The 17,146-nt window shown below is 37.8% G+C and overlaps 1 protein-coding gene across 3 annotated transcripts in view; it reads left to right on the plus strand.

Moving 5' to 3' along the window:
- PDE3A (phosphodiesterase 3A) overlaps nt 1–17,146 on the plus strand; it is a 335,640-nt gene that overhangs the window by 301,446 nt on the left and 17,048 nt on the right. For all 3 annotated transcript variants that reach the window (XM_008259572.4, XM_051850837.2, XM_070049451.1), the window contains exons 11-15: nt 1,937–2,050; nt 2,205–2,404; nt 4,331–4,534; nt 5,515–5,670; nt 7,599–7,857. In XM_008259572.4, coding sequence (XP_008257794.2) covers nt 1,937–2,050; nt 2,205–2,404; nt 4,331–4,534; nt 5,515–5,670; nt 7,599–7,857 — 933 coding nt within the window. The remainder of the gene's footprint in view (nt 1–1,936; nt 2,051–2,204; nt 2,405–4,330; nt 4,535–5,514; nt 5,671–7,598; nt 7,858–17,146) is intronic.

The following is a 17,146-nucleotide window of genomic DNA, read 5'->3' on the forward strand; positions in this document are numbered from 1 at the left end:
TTATCGCATTTTAGGGGAAGGAAATGAGTTTTTAAGTCACCCAAGAAAACATGAATAATAAGCATCAGAGCAGAGTTAAAAGAAAATTTGTCCAAATCTAGAAAATTCCTAAGTGATCAACTTTGTACATGGCACAGGTATAGATGTAGAAAGTAATTCTAAGTTTCTTGTGTGTAAAAATCTGTAAATGTAATGAGTGTGTATCACTAAACATGAGCTGTATTGGGGAAATAGACTCCAGTCTTTTTTTTAAAGATTTTTTTATTTATTTGAAGGTCAGCGTTACACAGAGAGAGGAGAGGCAGAGAGGGAGAGAAAGAGGGAGAGAGAGAGAGAGACAGAGAGGTCTTCTATCTGCTGGTTCGCTCCCCAGTTGGTTGCAATGGCCAGAGTTGTGCCGATCTGAAGCCAGGAGCCAGGAGCTTCTTCTGGGTCTCCCACGTGAGTGCAGGGACCCAAGCACTTGGGCCGTCCTCCACTGCTTTCCCAGGCCACAGCAGAGAACTGAACTGAAAGTGGAGCAGCTGGTTCTCGAACCAGCACCCATGTGGGATGCCTGTGTTTCAGGCCAGGGTGTTAACCAGCTGTGCCACAGCTCCAGCCTCATAGACTCTAGTGTTTAAAAAAAATCAGCTTTATGAAGACTACACAACATGAGATTTCATCTCTGTTGCTAGACATAATTGTACAGATTTTGTTGTTTTTTTCTTGGGAGCCTAGGGGATCTGTTTCTCAAAGATCTTCTGTTGATATCTTCTGAAACCCATTACTCATGCATGCCCCTCTACTGATTTGCTGGAGTATTTACCCAAGATTTATTTATGTGTCATCATTTAGTGATGGACTCCTGAGAGTTGCCAGAAATGTAGGAAAATCGGTACCATTCACCTACAGACCTCCTGGGTGCCACCAACATCACAGATACCATAGGTTTCTTCTTTCTTCACAGCCCAAGGAGCAGGTGTTATCCTCATATTCCGTTGCCATTCTTCATGTTCTGTTTCTCACTTCTCTACCTGTTGAGTATTTATTATTCAACCATATAAATTATAAAGGAATTAGCATCATGGGAAATGTGTAAAGTTAGAACTTTTATGATAAATCTTCGCAAGCAGTGAAGGGTTATTACAAGAGGGGCAGACAAACAAGAAAAATCATGGAAGAGTTTAGCCAGGAAAAGGAGGGGAGCCAGCAGCACTCTGGACACTTGGTTATGATCAAAAGAAGCTCAGCTGCTGTGTAGAAGTGACCTGCCCTGATAATGACTTCATGACCAGTGTATTTGAGTTTTCTGTAGTTCTTACTCTTATAAATGTTCATTATTATACAAGGAAGTCTTTTTGTCTTTTGTTTAAGGTATTCTCAAATTAGAATGTGTTGATTCAAGAACATAACTGATTTTAGCCTTGAATTTTGCCTTGTGTGTTTGATCTACATAAAAAAGGTGGACCATTCATTTTTTAGCGCAGTGTTTTAACATTAATACAGAAGAATAGTACTGTGTCTTATTCACAGAGAATATTTGGGTGCCATTTGTCAGAATGAAATATTAGCTCATTGATCAGATCTTATTGAGGTGTATCATCACTTTTATTTTGGTCCTCAGCATGGTTTTATACAGGAGCATGAAAATAAGTACAGGAGGAAAATACATTATTTTACATAGTGAATTTCCTAAATACACAGGTTTCTGGTAGACTCAGGATATAGAATTTTCCATTTCAGATATTTGCTTGCATAATGAGTGCTGTGAATGTTATTTTTTTCTTGTCATGGTGGATATTTTGGAGTTATGGAAGAGTAATAAGAGTATTTGTCCTGGAAACGTTTGTCTGGAGTTAAATGTTAGGCCTAAAATGTTTATCCAGTAGATGGCACTCTTCATCCTTGGTCCCCAGAGTTCACAAATCGATGACTTCCTCTGCATTGCTTACAGATCATAACAGAGTCCATGCCACTGATGTCTTGCATGCCGTTTGGTATCTCACAACACAGCCTATTCCAGGTCTCTCCACTGTGATTAACGATCATGGATCAGCAAGTGACTCGGGTATGTGTTAAGTCCCTCTGTGCGCTCCCTTGTGAAAGAGGGGAACAAGATGGTCCTTGATGTTGTTGTTGTTTGGTTGGTTAAGAAATCAAGACAAATGACATCAGTTTCGTGCTTTTTAAAAGTTGCCCTTGCTTTCTCTTTCTCTTCTCAGATTCTGACAGTGGATTTACACATGGACATATGGGCTATGTATTCTCAAAAATGTACAATGTACCCGATGACAGATATGGATGCCTGTCTGGGAATATCCCCGCCTTAGAACTGATGGCTCTCTACGTGGCTGCAGCCATGCATGACTACGATCACCCAGGAAGGACTAATGCCTTCCTGGTTGCAACAAGTGCTCCTCAGGTAAATCTTCAGGTTTTGATTCGCAGAAATAATTCAGCTTAGACATGTCACTGAAAAATTAATTTGATAAATCTGAGTCATCATGGACAACAAGGAAGCATAAAACAAATTGTATTTAGCTCTAGAATAAAATTCCTAAAGAACATGCTAATTCTGAAAAGATCCATGGTTTGTCCCAAGGAGTTAATGGCAGGTGTACAGTTTTACTGCCCGTAGGGAACCCTTCTCAGGAAGAAAGTGTACTTGAATTCCCGGTAATGAATCTTCTCAACAAAGAAAAGGTGACTTATAAAGAAGTTTATTTATGAAAAGATCTGAGAACCAAAGCCTGACTTTTAAGAATGTAAGTCTTCTTTGTGTAGAAGTGTTGTTCCTTTGAAGTATTTTCAGTACAACAAATATGATCCCTCTGGCATATCGTATGGTTTGCAGGAGGTGAAGAATGAACTTTTGTCCATTTGAGGGTAGATTTTTACTTAACATGGATTGTAAAACAATAACTTTATGGGAGCTTGATTGTATCTAGGAGAGGGCCTGAAAAAGTTTAGGCAACATGCATATTATGAAAAACCTATGCATGGTTCCACAAATTGTGGACTACAAAATAGATTTACCTTTCATTTCAGTTTCTCTATGAACTTTTGGAAGTATCCTTGTATTTATGTCTAAGTTGAAAAATCACTGAATACCTAGGCATCTCCATTTCTAAAAAGAAACTCGGTCAGCTTCCTCTTGCTTGAATCAGCTGGACCCAGGTGACTGAACATCCTGGGATTCTCTCTCCTTTCCAGGTCATCTAGAGGGCAATGTGGTCCCATATTTGCTCTTTTTGTTCGTTTGCCATTTGTCTTTTATCCTATTCCCATCCGTTTCCACAACCTCTCTATGGACTCTGCTGTGATTTTCTTCAATTCTGTATTGAACAAAAATGTACAGTTTTCCCCCAACTCCTTTATCTTCTTGCTGCCCATCCTTCTTACACTAGAATTATTTTCCCTAATGAAAGCTAAAATATGTTCCCTAAAGACAGTTCACCATCTGGATTTTCCTACCCTGTCCACCATTTTACTTAGCTCAGTAGTAACATTCCTGTGCATTGTCTTTCAAGTTCGTCCTGGAACCTTTTTTGCCCTTTATAGTCTCCTTTGGACAATCTTCAGCCATTTTCTAGGCAATTTGCTCTTTTTTTTTTTTTTTTTCCTATTAATCAGCTTCCTCAGCATTGTTAAAGAGATTCAAAAAAGAAGCATCTTCAGATGATACAGGGGTTCTTCCAAGATTTTGTGGGAAAATAGAATTAAAAGATAGTTGTTTTTTACATCTGTGCAGTTTTTTCATGGTACACATTTCCATAGACATTATGAGGACTCCTCATGTGTGTGGATTTCAAAAAAAAAAAAATTTGCACCAAAAATAAACTTACCTTTGAATTCTGTTTCCTATGAACTCTTGGAAGCCACCTTATGTTTCCTATAGCTGATTATTAGGTGAGGATGTTTTGGATTGTGGTCCTCTAGGGATCCATTCCTATTTAATAGTCATATGTGTTTAATGAAAGACAATTCTTATGCCACATATGGAAAATAACCAAGTCACTGCTTAAGGATATTGGTATATTTGCTTTTTTTAAAAATGTTTAAGTTCCCATGTCTTGAATAGAAATATAAAAAAAAAAACATTTAAGGAAAAGCTAAATCTGTTAACATAGGTGAGTACTCCTCACTTACCAAAGAAGAAAACTTAACTGAGGAACATAATCTACAGTCAGTGGACAGCAATAAGTTTTTCTTAATAATGAGTCATCACAAAATTATATATTTGTCGCAGTTAAAAAAGGAGTTATTTCAAAATCATTGCATATTCTCATTTATTTTTGATTATTTTTTAAATTAACAAGTTGGACTTTTAATTCTCTTCTTTGTCTAGGCAGTGCTGTATAATGATCGTTCAGTTTTGGAGAATCATCACGCAGCGGCTGCGTGGAATCTTTTCATGTCCCGGCCAGAATACAACTTCTTGGTTAACCTTGACCATGTGGAATTTAAGCACTTCCGTTTCCTTGTCATCGAAGCAATATTGGCCACTGACCTGAAGAAACACTTTGACTTCGTAGCCAAGTTTAATGCCAAGGTAACTAGATTTGTACCAGTCTTCCTTTTTATGGTCACAATGAAAAATGTTGGGGAACTAAGAGCTGAACAAGACTTATGGCTGTCAACTTGTATCTGCCAAATGTGAAAACTGAAGTACAGTAAAATATTTTGCAAGAAGCAGACATAAAGTTATTGATCCAAATCTAGATACCTAAGAAAATGGAGTGCTGTTTACATTATACTTCACTCTACAGGAACAACAATGAATTTTAACTATTATTGAGGGTTTTTTTTGTTGGGTTTGACTTGATTTTTCTCATTTGTCTGGTATACAGATGCAAACTATCTGTCAGTAGTCAGGTCACAAACTTGAAGCAAAATTCCATATGCCAAATGTGAATGTTAAATCAAGAAAATTTCTTATCCTTTGGAGCTATACTATGTAGTAATTGATAAATAGTACTATCAATACCACAATTAAGAATTATTAAATATTAATTATTTCACTTTTTACTGAACTATTTTACTATTAATTTCTGTAAGCCATCAATCGTATTTTACAAAGCTGAGAAGTTCCTGATTGTTTGATGTTCTGATCTCCACATAGTAGCAAGACAATATTTTTTCATTGTACTTCAACTGAGGCAAAACACATTTATTTATTTAAAGACTTATGTATTTGAATGGCAGAGTTACAGAGAGAGACAGAGACAGAGACAGAGAGAGAGGTATTCCATGTGCCGTTTTACTCCCCAAATGGCCGCAAAGGCCGGAGCTGGGCGGATCTGAAGCCAGGAGCCAGGAGCTTCTTCCAGGTCTCCCACGTGGGTGCAGGGGCCCAAGCACAGGCTCTTTTCTGCTACTTTCCCAGATGCATTAGCAGGGAGCTGGGTTGGAAGTGAAGCAGCCAGGACTCAGTGCCTATGTGGGATGCCAGTGCCACAGGCAGAGGCTTTAGCAACTACCCCACAGTGCCAGACCCCGCAAAACACAGTTTAAACTTTACCCTTCATACAGGTAAATGATGAAGTCGGAATAGACTGGACCAATGAAAATGATCGTCTACTGGTCTGTCAAATGTGCATTAAGTTGGCGGACATTAATGGACCAGCTAAATGTAAAGAGCTCCATCTTCAGTGGACAGAGGGTATTGTTAATGAGTTTTATGAACAGGTAATTAACTGTTTAAATCTCATAATCTGTACTTTCAATTTGCTTGTAAATTCATCAAAGCCCCCAAACCCTGTAAAAGTATGATCACTTTGTTTTATATTTTTGCTTGCTTTTTTTTTTTTTACAAAAAAGATTTATTTATTTATTGGAAAGTCAGGGTTACAGAGAAAGCGGGAAGATGCATAGAGAGATCTTTGATCTGCAAGTGGCTACAGTGGCCAGAGCTGAGCCAGGCTGAAGCCAGGGGCCAGGAGCTTCATCTGGGTCGCCCACATTAGTGGCAAGGACCCAAGCACTTGGGCCATCTTCTGCTGCTTTTCCCAGGGCCTTCTTCTTTTTTTTTTTTTTTTTTTGAAGGGCTTAAATATAATCTATATTGATTGCTGTGTCTTTCTAAACTCTAAAGTAATACATTATTATTGATTACATACAGGATGAGGTGAGGCATTTGTAAAATATCTGGTAAAAATGATATATAGTATTCTGTATGACATGGAATATTTCTTCTGTTAAATTAAATTGATTGCCTAAATTAATCTGCCCTGAATGGACATACAATTGATCCCCAAAACCATGTTAAAAAATGAAGAATCTTATATTTTTCCAGAATTGGTGCAGAAACAGGAAAACACATAATTGGCATTTTCTTCTTCTCACATCCAAAGTAACACATTCATACAAAATCAGCATCTTCATGTTTAGCAAGAAAAAAAAATTGGATTAGAGATATAAAATCTGAATAATACTTAGGCTCATGTACCAGCCCCAGATAAATTGAAGTGACCAACAGTCTTGAAAATGCCTTATTAAAATGTGTGACGTAGGTGCAGAAGATATGTTTGAAGGACCACAGCTAGAAAAATGGTTTTGTGAAACTTCTCAACAACCAGTTGGACAAAAGAAAATCCTTGCTGATCTTGACTCCTAGTGTAACTGGAAGCTGGTATAAAATCTTCCTCTAAAGCATTTTCCATTACAGAAATTAAGGAAAGCAAGGATATAATGTTTGTAAATCATTGGGAGTCTGAAGCTTCAGAGCTCCCTGCTGGATTGGAAATGGAGCAGCCAGGACATGGACTGGTATCCATGTGAGATGCTGGTGTTGCAGGCAGCAGCTTAACCCATTATGCCACAACGCTGACCCTGGTTAATTAAAAAAAAATGTATTGCCTATACCAAGAATAGGATTCGTTCAGTGTCAATCCTGAAATATTTAAATGCTTAAAAAATAAATTAAAAGGAAAATCTATTTATAACAACATTAATAACAATTTCATAGGCATAAATATTGTTGATATTTTGGAATATTTCCCTTGTTAATTTTGCTGAGTAATTTCTGGTTTATGATCTGTCATTTTTTCCCAGAAGGATTTGAAGTCTTCAAAATAAGTACATATATTGTAACAATATGCATATTAAATATATATGTGTAAACATGACTTTCAGAAACCACATAATTACAGAAGACATGGTGAAATAGAATGGCAACTCGAGCTGGTCAATAAGTGCTTGAAGTTTTCTAGAACCCATGCACAAAATAAAGCATAACAAATTATATATTTGTTAGATTATTATACCTAGCATTGCATGTTAAGGTGCATTTATATTAGCCGATTAAGGAACACTAGCTGATATGATAAGAAGTATCTAGTGAAACGTCAAACCTCTTGTATTTCTCCTTGGCAAGAAGCCAAAACTCTCAAGATCACAAAAGTAGTACATTGCAACAGAGCTTTAAGAATTATAATATTCTTGATTGAAACTCTTAGCGGTGCAGTAAAGAAGCCGTTTCCACGTGAATGCTTGGGTTCTTAGATTTCTACACATTTTAGATGCCAGGTGGACAGTGTTGGCTTTCCTTGTATTTCAAACTCCCCTTGTGTTTTACCTTTCCAAGCTAACCGTTCATGCTAAATTCCTATCCCTAGGGTGATGAAGAGGCCAGCCTCGGGTTGCCCATTAGCCCCTTCATGGACCGTTCTGCCCCCCAGTTGGCCAATCTGCAGGAATCCTTCATCTCACACATTGTGGGGCCCCTGTGCAACTCCTATGACTCAGCAGGACTGATGCCCGGAAAATGGGTGGAAGACAGTGATGAGTCAGGAGATACCGATGACCCCGAAGAGGAAGAGGAGGAAGCAGAGGCATCCAATGAAGGTGAAGCCTGTGAAAACAGTGAATCTCCACGTAAGTTACTCAACCTCTTCTCATGTCTCCTTCCTGAATTGCTTTCTTGCTTCAGTTCAGGTGTGTTTTACATTACTCATGAATTACCTATTTTGAGCCCAACTGCATTCTGCTGGGGTTGGTGTTACACAGCTCCCTTTCCCAAAATCATAATAGAAATTGCAGGTTGTGAAACCTATAATAACACCAAGCATCATACAAAGATGTGTTTGCTATCAGTAAAAAAAGAAATCGAGAGTCCAAGACTTTTCTTCAGAGTATCTTAGATGATTTAGAAATGAAAGGAATTTCAGTTACTGTGTAGAGCAATTACAGGCCATTATTAGTCTGGTTATGAAAAAGCCAAGTAAGGTGATAAGAGGATAGTACTCATCTGTTCATTTAGTGCCTGTCTATTAAGCTGCTTTTCTGTACCAGACATTTTTTCAGATTCTGAAGATAGACCTCTGAACAAAACAGATAAAACATTAATAAACCCTTACCCTTATAAATTTAGTCTTAGAGTTGCCAGATACTAAGAAAAACAAATCAACAAAATACTACTAAATGCTAGAGATAAAAAAAAAAAATGAGGGAGATAGAAAATATTGCAGAGAAAAACTAGAATTTTATATAAAATAGCCAGGGACAGGGAAAATTAAATAAGGGAGATTAAAAAAAAAAAAAAAAAAAAAAAACAAAGAAAAATTCAGAATAAGTAATGAGTGATCCCAGGGGATATGTGCGGAAGAAGGATTCCAAGAAGCGGAAACAGCATGTGCAAAGGTCCTGAGTGGGCATTGGCTAGGGTGTTCAGGAAGTATCAGAGAACTGAAGTGGCTGAAGCAAGAGAAAAGTCATGGGGGAGCAGAGAGAGACTATGGGGAGACAAGTTAGGTAGGCTTTGAAGATGGGGCACAGTAGGTTACAGTAAGGATTTTTGCTCTAAGATGGGAAATCCTCAGTGGCAGCGGAGGTGGGGAACCTTTTTTCTGCCACATGACATATTGGTATTTATAACATCATTAGCACACCATACAAAATTATGAACTTAAAAATTACCCTGCAATAGATTTATTGAATTTGGAGTCCTGCCTGTGGTTGCCTTGGCAAGGCCAGACCAAATGATTTCATGGGCCAGACGTTCCTCAAACATTAGTGGATTCAACTTGGATTGCATCAGTTGCAGTATTGGCAGTATCCATGGGGTTGCAGTATGAACAAGAGTAGAAGTAGGGGTTCAGTTAGGAGGCTGTTGATATTATCCAAATGAAAGATGGCTGACTTTGGGCCAGGGTGGTGGCAATAATGACAATGAGAAGCAATCATTTCTTGTAACCACATCTGGTTGGATTACATCATATGGCTAATCAAATTCATTGTACATAATGAGTTATAAAAACATACCCTCTTTATATCTTTACATTTCTCAATTTTTTGTCATGAAAAAGATTAAGGACTAACAACATTATTATTAAAAATCCATATTGTTTGCTGTGACATTTGTACAAATTCTATTCCTTGGTTCAGGAGAACAGAGCATGTGATTTCTTGAGAAAATATAACCTGAATATTTTTCAATGCCTTTAACAAAAACCGTGACAATGAAAGACATTCTTACAGTTTTTTTTAAGAGTTATTTTACTTATTTGAAAGTCAGAGCTACACAGAGGAGAGTCAGAGAGAGAGAGAGAGAGAGAGAGAGAGAGAGAGAGAGAGAAAGAGAGTGAGAGAGGTCTTCCATCTGCTTGTTCACTCCCCAATTGGCTGCAATGGCTGGAGCTTTGTTGATCCGAATCCAGGAGCCAGGAGCTTCCTCTGGGTCTCCCACATAGGTGCAGGGGCCCAAGGACTTGGGCCATCTTCTACTGCTTTCCCAGGTCATATCAGAGAGCTGGATAGGAAGTGGAGCAGCTGGGACTCGAACTGGTGCCCTGTGGGATGCCAGCACTGCAGGCAACAGCCTTACCCATTACGCCACAGTGCCGGCCCCCATTCTTATCATTTTCTTACTGCTTTTATCATCATCAAACTAATGCACAACTTGGTCCACTTCGATGATTTAGTAAGGAGATTCTCTAGCCTTGTGTTCATGTGTTTTGCCCTCATCCGCAAAGCACTCAAAAACAGAGTCTGACCAAGAGTTCATTATCAACTAGAGATTTATAAAGTTTTACAAATGTGGCTTTAGACCACATTTTTGTTTCTGTGCTGTTAATTTTTGTACAGAAAGGGGGAAATCAGAAGCTGTTTTCCTTCAATATTCTATTGTATAAGTAATACTTCATTTCTCTGATTCTTAGAAAAGACTTCCATTAAGAGTTTTGCACTGATCTTGGCAATCAGAGCTGGAAGCCAAAACTTGAGATTCATGGGTTGTTTATTCATTTGTTCATGTAATGAGCATATGTTCACTGTCCCTTTTTACTTTGTCTCCATTTCAGACAACAAAGTAGTTGGCTGAGGATAGTACAGTTCCCTCACTGCATGATATTAGAGGGGGTTGTTGGTCCAACCTCTGTAAAAGTTTTGCTTCCCTTGGCCCGATTGATGGCTATTTGAATTCATGTACTTTGAAAACACAGACATACAATCCGGACATCAGAAATTCAAAGGCCAAGGCCAGGAGATGTAACAGGCTCAGGTTTTCATCCTGGGCTGCAGCAGCAAATGCTGCACCTGAATATTCTATTCCTTTCTGTGCCATTGTGTTGGGGTGCTGTGCTGACTTCTGGATTCTGAATCTCCTGACCTTCCTATTTTTTATCAAGTTCACTAAAGCAAGAGTTAGAATTCCAAAAGTTAAAATTTAAAACATCTCAACCACAATGATTTGATACCATAGCTTTGGAAATATTATCTTTGATAAGTGCTTGGCAGTTACTAAATGGTGCCCAAATAGAGTGGTGGAATTTTAGACATGGAAGGGGAATTGAAGCTCATCTGTTTTTGCTGCCTTCCTTTATAAAAGACTAAAGTAAAGCTCAGGCATTTAACATCCCAAGGTTAAGGAACCAGAGAGAAAACCCAGGTTTCTTAAATTTTAACTCCTTTGTTTCTGTTAGTGAGTTTAAGTTGAGAGTTTGTATCAGCAGAGATGGATAACTTGGTTTAACCCAATGCTTATGGTTCAGGAAAAAATTACATTCAATATGACTGGTGACTTCTGCAATTTGTACAACTTGGAGGTCTCCCAGGAAACACAGAATAAAATGGTTCAATATGGTATCCTGGGAGAAGAAGGCTTTTACCCCACCTCATAATTAATTCTGAAAGATTCCTACAGCGAACTAAGAGGTTTCTAATGAAGTACTAAGCTGCATTTAGAATTTGGGCAATGAAAGGCTCTTTGTTCTCATTTCAAAAGGTTCCAGTGCTGAACAGTTTGGCTCCCAATAGAGGCATGCTTTAGGCCACCTGCAGGCTCTAATCTACGCAAATTTATTTGGTACAAACTTTCTTCTACGTCACCTTATTCAGTATAATTCCAGAGAGGTTTGTTGCTAACATTTAGAGGCATTAATAAGAGCCCAGCTGCTCTCATGGGGGCCGCCCTGAAAGGAAAAAAGAAAAATGGAGGTTTTGTTAGCCTCTTTCCTAGGAATGTACTGCCATGAATGTGGATGACCTTAGGAAGGAATAATCACCTTGAGCAATAGTGTGTTTCTCATCACTGCGATTCACATCTGTCCTTCAGCCAGCAGTCATCTGTCACACCCTGATTGAAAGGATTAGGCAAAAAGTGTGTTAACATTTAAAAATCTCTCAACAGCACAATTTGTGCTTACTTACAACAAAAAGAAGCAGAAATATACAGTATTTGGCCTTGATGGAAGAATAATTTGCCTTAAAAATCTTAACTATATTGTAGACTTCGATAGATCCAAATTTATTAAATTTTAGTATATCTTGTTTGGAAGCTTGCAAATGAAAAAATTGGTATATGGGCCAGGACCTGTGTCCCTGTCACTCACTCTGCCTGGAATGCAGCTAGCCTCTTTTCTATCCAGTGTACAGAATTCTCAAGTTCACATCCAGCTTAGTACCTTGTCCTTTGAATAGTCCTACCTATTCTCACACAGGTTGACATTTGTGTGTTGCCATGATTTGATGCATCACAGGGAAATTGCACCAGACACTTGGTGCAAATGGAACTCAGCTCTGTTGAAACAAAAGATGGGAGAGTTTTTAAGTACTGGGATGAGCTAGTGAAAAAATCCTAGAGGAGACTGGGCGGGAGCAGGCTCCTGTGGTTGGGCCATCTGTGTGTATTAATTTGTGCATATTGAAGTTAGGCGTCTGCTCTCCCACAGAGACTAGGAGATGAGGGATCTCCTCCCTCCTTCCCTGCCCCTCTATCCCTTTCTTTCCAAGACTCTTTCCCTCCCTTCTCTCCCCTCCTCTCCTCCCCTCCATCTGTCTTCATCCTTCCAACTTTTCCTTCCTTTCCTCTCTCTCTCTCCCTCCCACCTCCCACCTCAAATCCCTTTGCTTTCTCTAATTTTTAAAATTTTATTGTGATAAGAACACATATGACAGCTACCCTCTTAACTAAAGTTTTAAGGGATGAGTTCTAGAGATTTGGCATACAATATTGTATTTATAGTCAGAAATTCCGTATGATTTACTTTACATCTTTAATTATTTGAGAGACAGAGAGAGTAAGGTAGCATTTGCGGGTTCACTCCCCCAAATTCCCAAAAAAGCCAGGGCTAGGCTAGGCCAAAACTGGCAGCTGGGAAATCAGTTCAGATCTCCCATGTGGCTGTCAGGAACCCCAAGACTTAAGTTATCACCTGCTGCTTCCTAGGGGGCACATTAGCATGAAGCAGGAATTAGGAGCAGAGCCAAATCTTGAAAACAGGTACTCCAGCATGGGATCTGGACATCCCAAATGGCTTCTTGACAGCACGGTCAAACAGCTGCCCTGAGACTTTATTGTTGACTGCATTCCAACGGGACAGCTCCCTAACCCCTGATAGAGATATTCTTGGATTGTAAAACTGGCTAGAGAATGGGAGATTGATCTATTTTTCAAGATGGCAGTGAAGGGTATATAAACATAAATTTTTTGTTTTTGTTTTTGTTTTAAAGTAAATGTAAGTGTAAAGATTGAGGTCAGGGATCTGTAATCTGGGAGAAACCTGATTCAGATTAGTCAGACTGAGAGGCGAGGTGACACCATTTGGTCACAGTTGTATGTTTGTCATAAAACACAGCACATGTATTTCAGTTTTTGTCTTCATGGTTGTCTTTCTCTCTTGTAGAGTATAAGCTCCTTTAAAGCAAGCTCTAACCTAATTGATCTTTGTTTCCACAGCATCCAGAAAAGTGCATGTCATTTGGGCAGTATGTTTGATTGATGTGTCCATCTCATGAATAATGATGGACAAAGTAAACATGTATATTTTCAATTCTTGGTTATGAACCTGCCTGTGATCATTTTCCTCTGGCATTCATTCATTTTACAATTTCTGTTATCTGTGTGGTTCAGTCATAATTCAAGGTAATTTTTCCCAGAAACCTTTTATTTAAGGAATGTAAACATCTTGGATTTCATAAGTACAACTTTGGGAACATAGTGATTCTTCACACTGTAGCTGCTCTCTCACCCCACTTCCTCCTCCCTCTTCTATTCCCATTCTTATTTATACTAAGATCTATCTTCAATTAACTTTATACACATATGATTATCCCTATACTAAGTAAACAGTTCAATAACTAGTACAAAAAAAAAAAAATACCTGTTCCTCAACAGTCAAGACAAGGGCTTTTTCAAAGTCATTGCATCTCAAAGTGTCAATTTCACTTCTGTAGATTACCTTTTGAGTGCTCTATTAGATACCACAGGTAACAGAAAACATATGATATTTCTCCTTTTAGGACTAGATTATTTCACTAAGTATGATGTTTTCCAGTTTCATTCATTTTGTTGTGAACAAAAAGATTTTATTTTTTTCCCACTGTGTAGTATTCTATGGTGCGCATATCCCATAATTTCTTTATCTAGACTTCAGTTTACAGACATTTTGGTTGAGTCTATACCTTAGCTATTCTGAATGGAGCTGCAATAAACATGGGGGTACAGGTAACTTTCATATGCTGATTTCATTTCCCTTAGGTAAATTCCAAGAATGGGATGGCTGGATCATATGGTAGGTTTATATTCAGATTCCTGAGGTATCTCCACCATACTGTCTTCCACATGGCTGCAACAGTTTACATTCCCACCAGCAGTACACCAGGGACCTTTTCTCCCATGTCCTCACCAACACCTGTCATTTGTTGATTTATATATGAGAGCCATTCTAATTGGAGTGAGGTGAAAACTCACCTTGGTTTTGATTTGCATTTTCCTGAGCATTTTTTCATGAGTCTGTTGGCCGTTTGGATTTCCTCTCTTGAAAAATGCCTGTTCAAGTCCTCTGTCCATTTTTTAATTGTATTGTTGTTAAGTTTCTTGACCTCTTTATAGAATCTGGATGTTAAGCCTTTATCAGTTGCATAATTTGCAAATAATTTCTCCCATTCTGTTGGTTGCCTCTTCACTTTGCTGAGTGTTCTGTTGTAGTGCAGAAGCTTCTGAATTTGATGTAATCCCATTTGCCAATTTTGGCTTTGATTGCCTGTGCTTCTGGGGTGTTTTACAGAACTCTTTGCCTGCCAATGTCTTGCATAGATTCCCCAATCTTCTTTACTAACTTGATGGTATTGGGTCATAGATTTAAGTTTTTAATTCATTCTGAGTATATTTTTGTGTAAATTGTGAGGTAGGGGTCTTGCTTTATGCTTTTGCATGTGGAGATACAGTTTTCCCTGCATCATTAGTTGAAGAGACTGTCCTTGCCTCAGGAATTGATTTTAACTCCTTTGTCAAACATAAGTTGGTTGTAGACACCTGGATTGATTTCTGGAGTTTCTGTTCTGTTCCATTGGTCTGCAAGTCTTTTTTTGTGCCAGTACCAGCCTGTTTTGATTACCACTGTCCTGTGGTATGTCTTGAAATCAGGTATTGTGATGCCTCTGGCTTTGTTTTTATTGTCTAAGATTGCTTTAGCTATTCGGGGTTTCCTTTGTTTCCATATGAATTTCAGCATCATTTTTTTATAACTGAGGAGAATGTTCTTGGTATTTTGATTGGTATCACACTGAATCTGTAAATTGCTTTTGGTAGTATAAACATTTTCATGATAATGATTCTTGCAAAACATGACCATGAACAATTTTTGATATCTTCTTCCATTTCTTTGTTTAATGTTTTATAATTCTAATTGTAGAGATCTTTGACATCCTTGGTGAAATGTATTCCAAGGTATTTGATTTTTTTGTACCTGTTTTGAATGGACTTATAAGTTCTTAGAATATCTTAGAAATTCTTCCTAAGCCATGGCATTGTCTGTGTATAAAAAGACTATTGATTTTTGTGTGTTGATTTTATATCCTTCTATTTTACAAAATTCTTCTATGAGTTCCAATAGTCTCTTAATGGAGTATCTTGGATCCCATATATATAATCATGTCATCTGCAAATAGGGATTGTTTGATTTCCTCCTTTCCAATTTGTAATCCTTTGATTTCTTTTTCTTGCCTAATTGCCCTGGCTAAAACTTTCTGGCATACATGGAATAGCAATAATGAGAGTGGGCATCCTTGTCTCATTCCATATCTCAGTAGGAATGCTTCCAATTTTTCCACATCCAGTAGGATGCTGGACGTGTGTTTGTCAAAAATTGCCTTGATTGTGTTGAGGAATGTTTCTTCTATACCCAATTTGCATAAAGTTTTCATCATGAAAGGGTGTTGTATTTTATCAGATGCTTACTCTGCATCTATAGAACTAATCATATGGTTTTTGTTGTTTAATTTGTTAATGTTTTGTATCACATTGATTGACTTGGGAATGTTGAACCATCCCTTCATAGGAGGGATAAATCCCACTTGGTCCTTTCTAATGTGTTGTTGGATAGATTGGCTAGTATTTTGTTAAGGATTTTTGTGTTTGTGTTCATCAGAGAAATTGGTCTATAGTTCTCTTTCTGTATTTTATCTTTTTCTGGTTTAGAAATTAAGATGATGCAGGCTTCATTGAAGGAGTTTAGAGGGATTCCCTCCTTGTTAATTGTTTTGAACAGCCTGAGAAGAATTGAAGTTAGTTCTTTAAATGTCTGGTAGAATTTAGCAGTAATGCCATCTGGTCCTGAGCTTTTTTGGGGGGGAGGATCTTTATTACTGATTCAACTTCCATCTTGGTTGTGGGTCTGTTTAGGTTTTCTCTATCTTCTTCATGGCTCAATTTAGGAAGATTGCTTGTGTCCAGGAATCTATCCTTTTCTTCTGGGTTTCCCAGTTTGTTGGCATACAGCACTTTATAGTAATTCCTGATGATTCTTTTTACTTCTGTGGTGTCTCTTGTTAAATTTCCTTTTTCATCTCTAATTTTATTGATGTGGGTCTTCTCCCTGATTTTCTTCCATTTTTTGGTGCATCAGTTTTGTTTATTTTTTCAAAAAAACCAGCTCTTAGTTTCACTGATCTTTTGTATTTTTTTGGTTTCAATTTTATTTCTTCTCTAATTTTATTTATTAATTATTTCTTTTCTCCTAATAGTTTTGGGTTTGGTTTGCTGGTGTTTTTCTAGGTTCTTGAGATGCATTGATAGCTCATTTATTTGGTACATTTCCAATTTCTTGATTTAGGCACCAGTTGCTACACTTTCCTCCTAATAATGCTTTTGCTGTATCCCATGAGTTTTGATATGACGTATTGTTGTCTTCATTCATTTCTAGAAATTTTTAATTTTTCTTTTGATTTCTTCTATGACCTACTGTTCATTCAGCAGCATGTTGTTCAGTCTCCATGTGTTTGCATGAGATCTAAAGATTCTTGATTTATTGATTTCCAGCTTAATTTTATTGTGGTCAGAGAAGATGCACGGTATGATTTTGATTCTTTTTATTTTGCTGAGGCTTGCTTTATGGCTTACCATGTGGTCTACCTAGAGAAAGCTCCACAACTGCAACTGTGGGATGAAAAGTTCTGTAGATATCCATTAGGTCCATTCGCTCTATAGTGTGTATTAACTCTGTTGTTTCCTTTCTGTTTTTCTGTCTGGTGGATCTGTCCATTGCTGAAAGTGGGGTATTGAAGTCCCCTATTACTATTGTATTGCAGACCCTGTCTCCCTTTTGATCCATTAACATTTCTTTTAAATAGACATGTGTCCTCTGGATGCATATATGTTTGTTATAGTCACATCTTCCTGTTGAATTGATCCCTTAATCATTAAATAGTGCCCTTCTTCATCTTATCT

The sequence above is a fragment of the Oryctolagus cuniculus genome, chromosome 9 (genome assembly GCF_964237555.1).
Source record: "Oryctolagus cuniculus chromosome 9, mOryCun1.1, whole genome shotgun sequence".
In the NCBI taxonomy this organism is placed as follows: Eukaryota; Metazoa; Chordata; class Mammalia; order Lagomorpha; family Leporidae; genus Oryctolagus; species Oryctolagus cuniculus.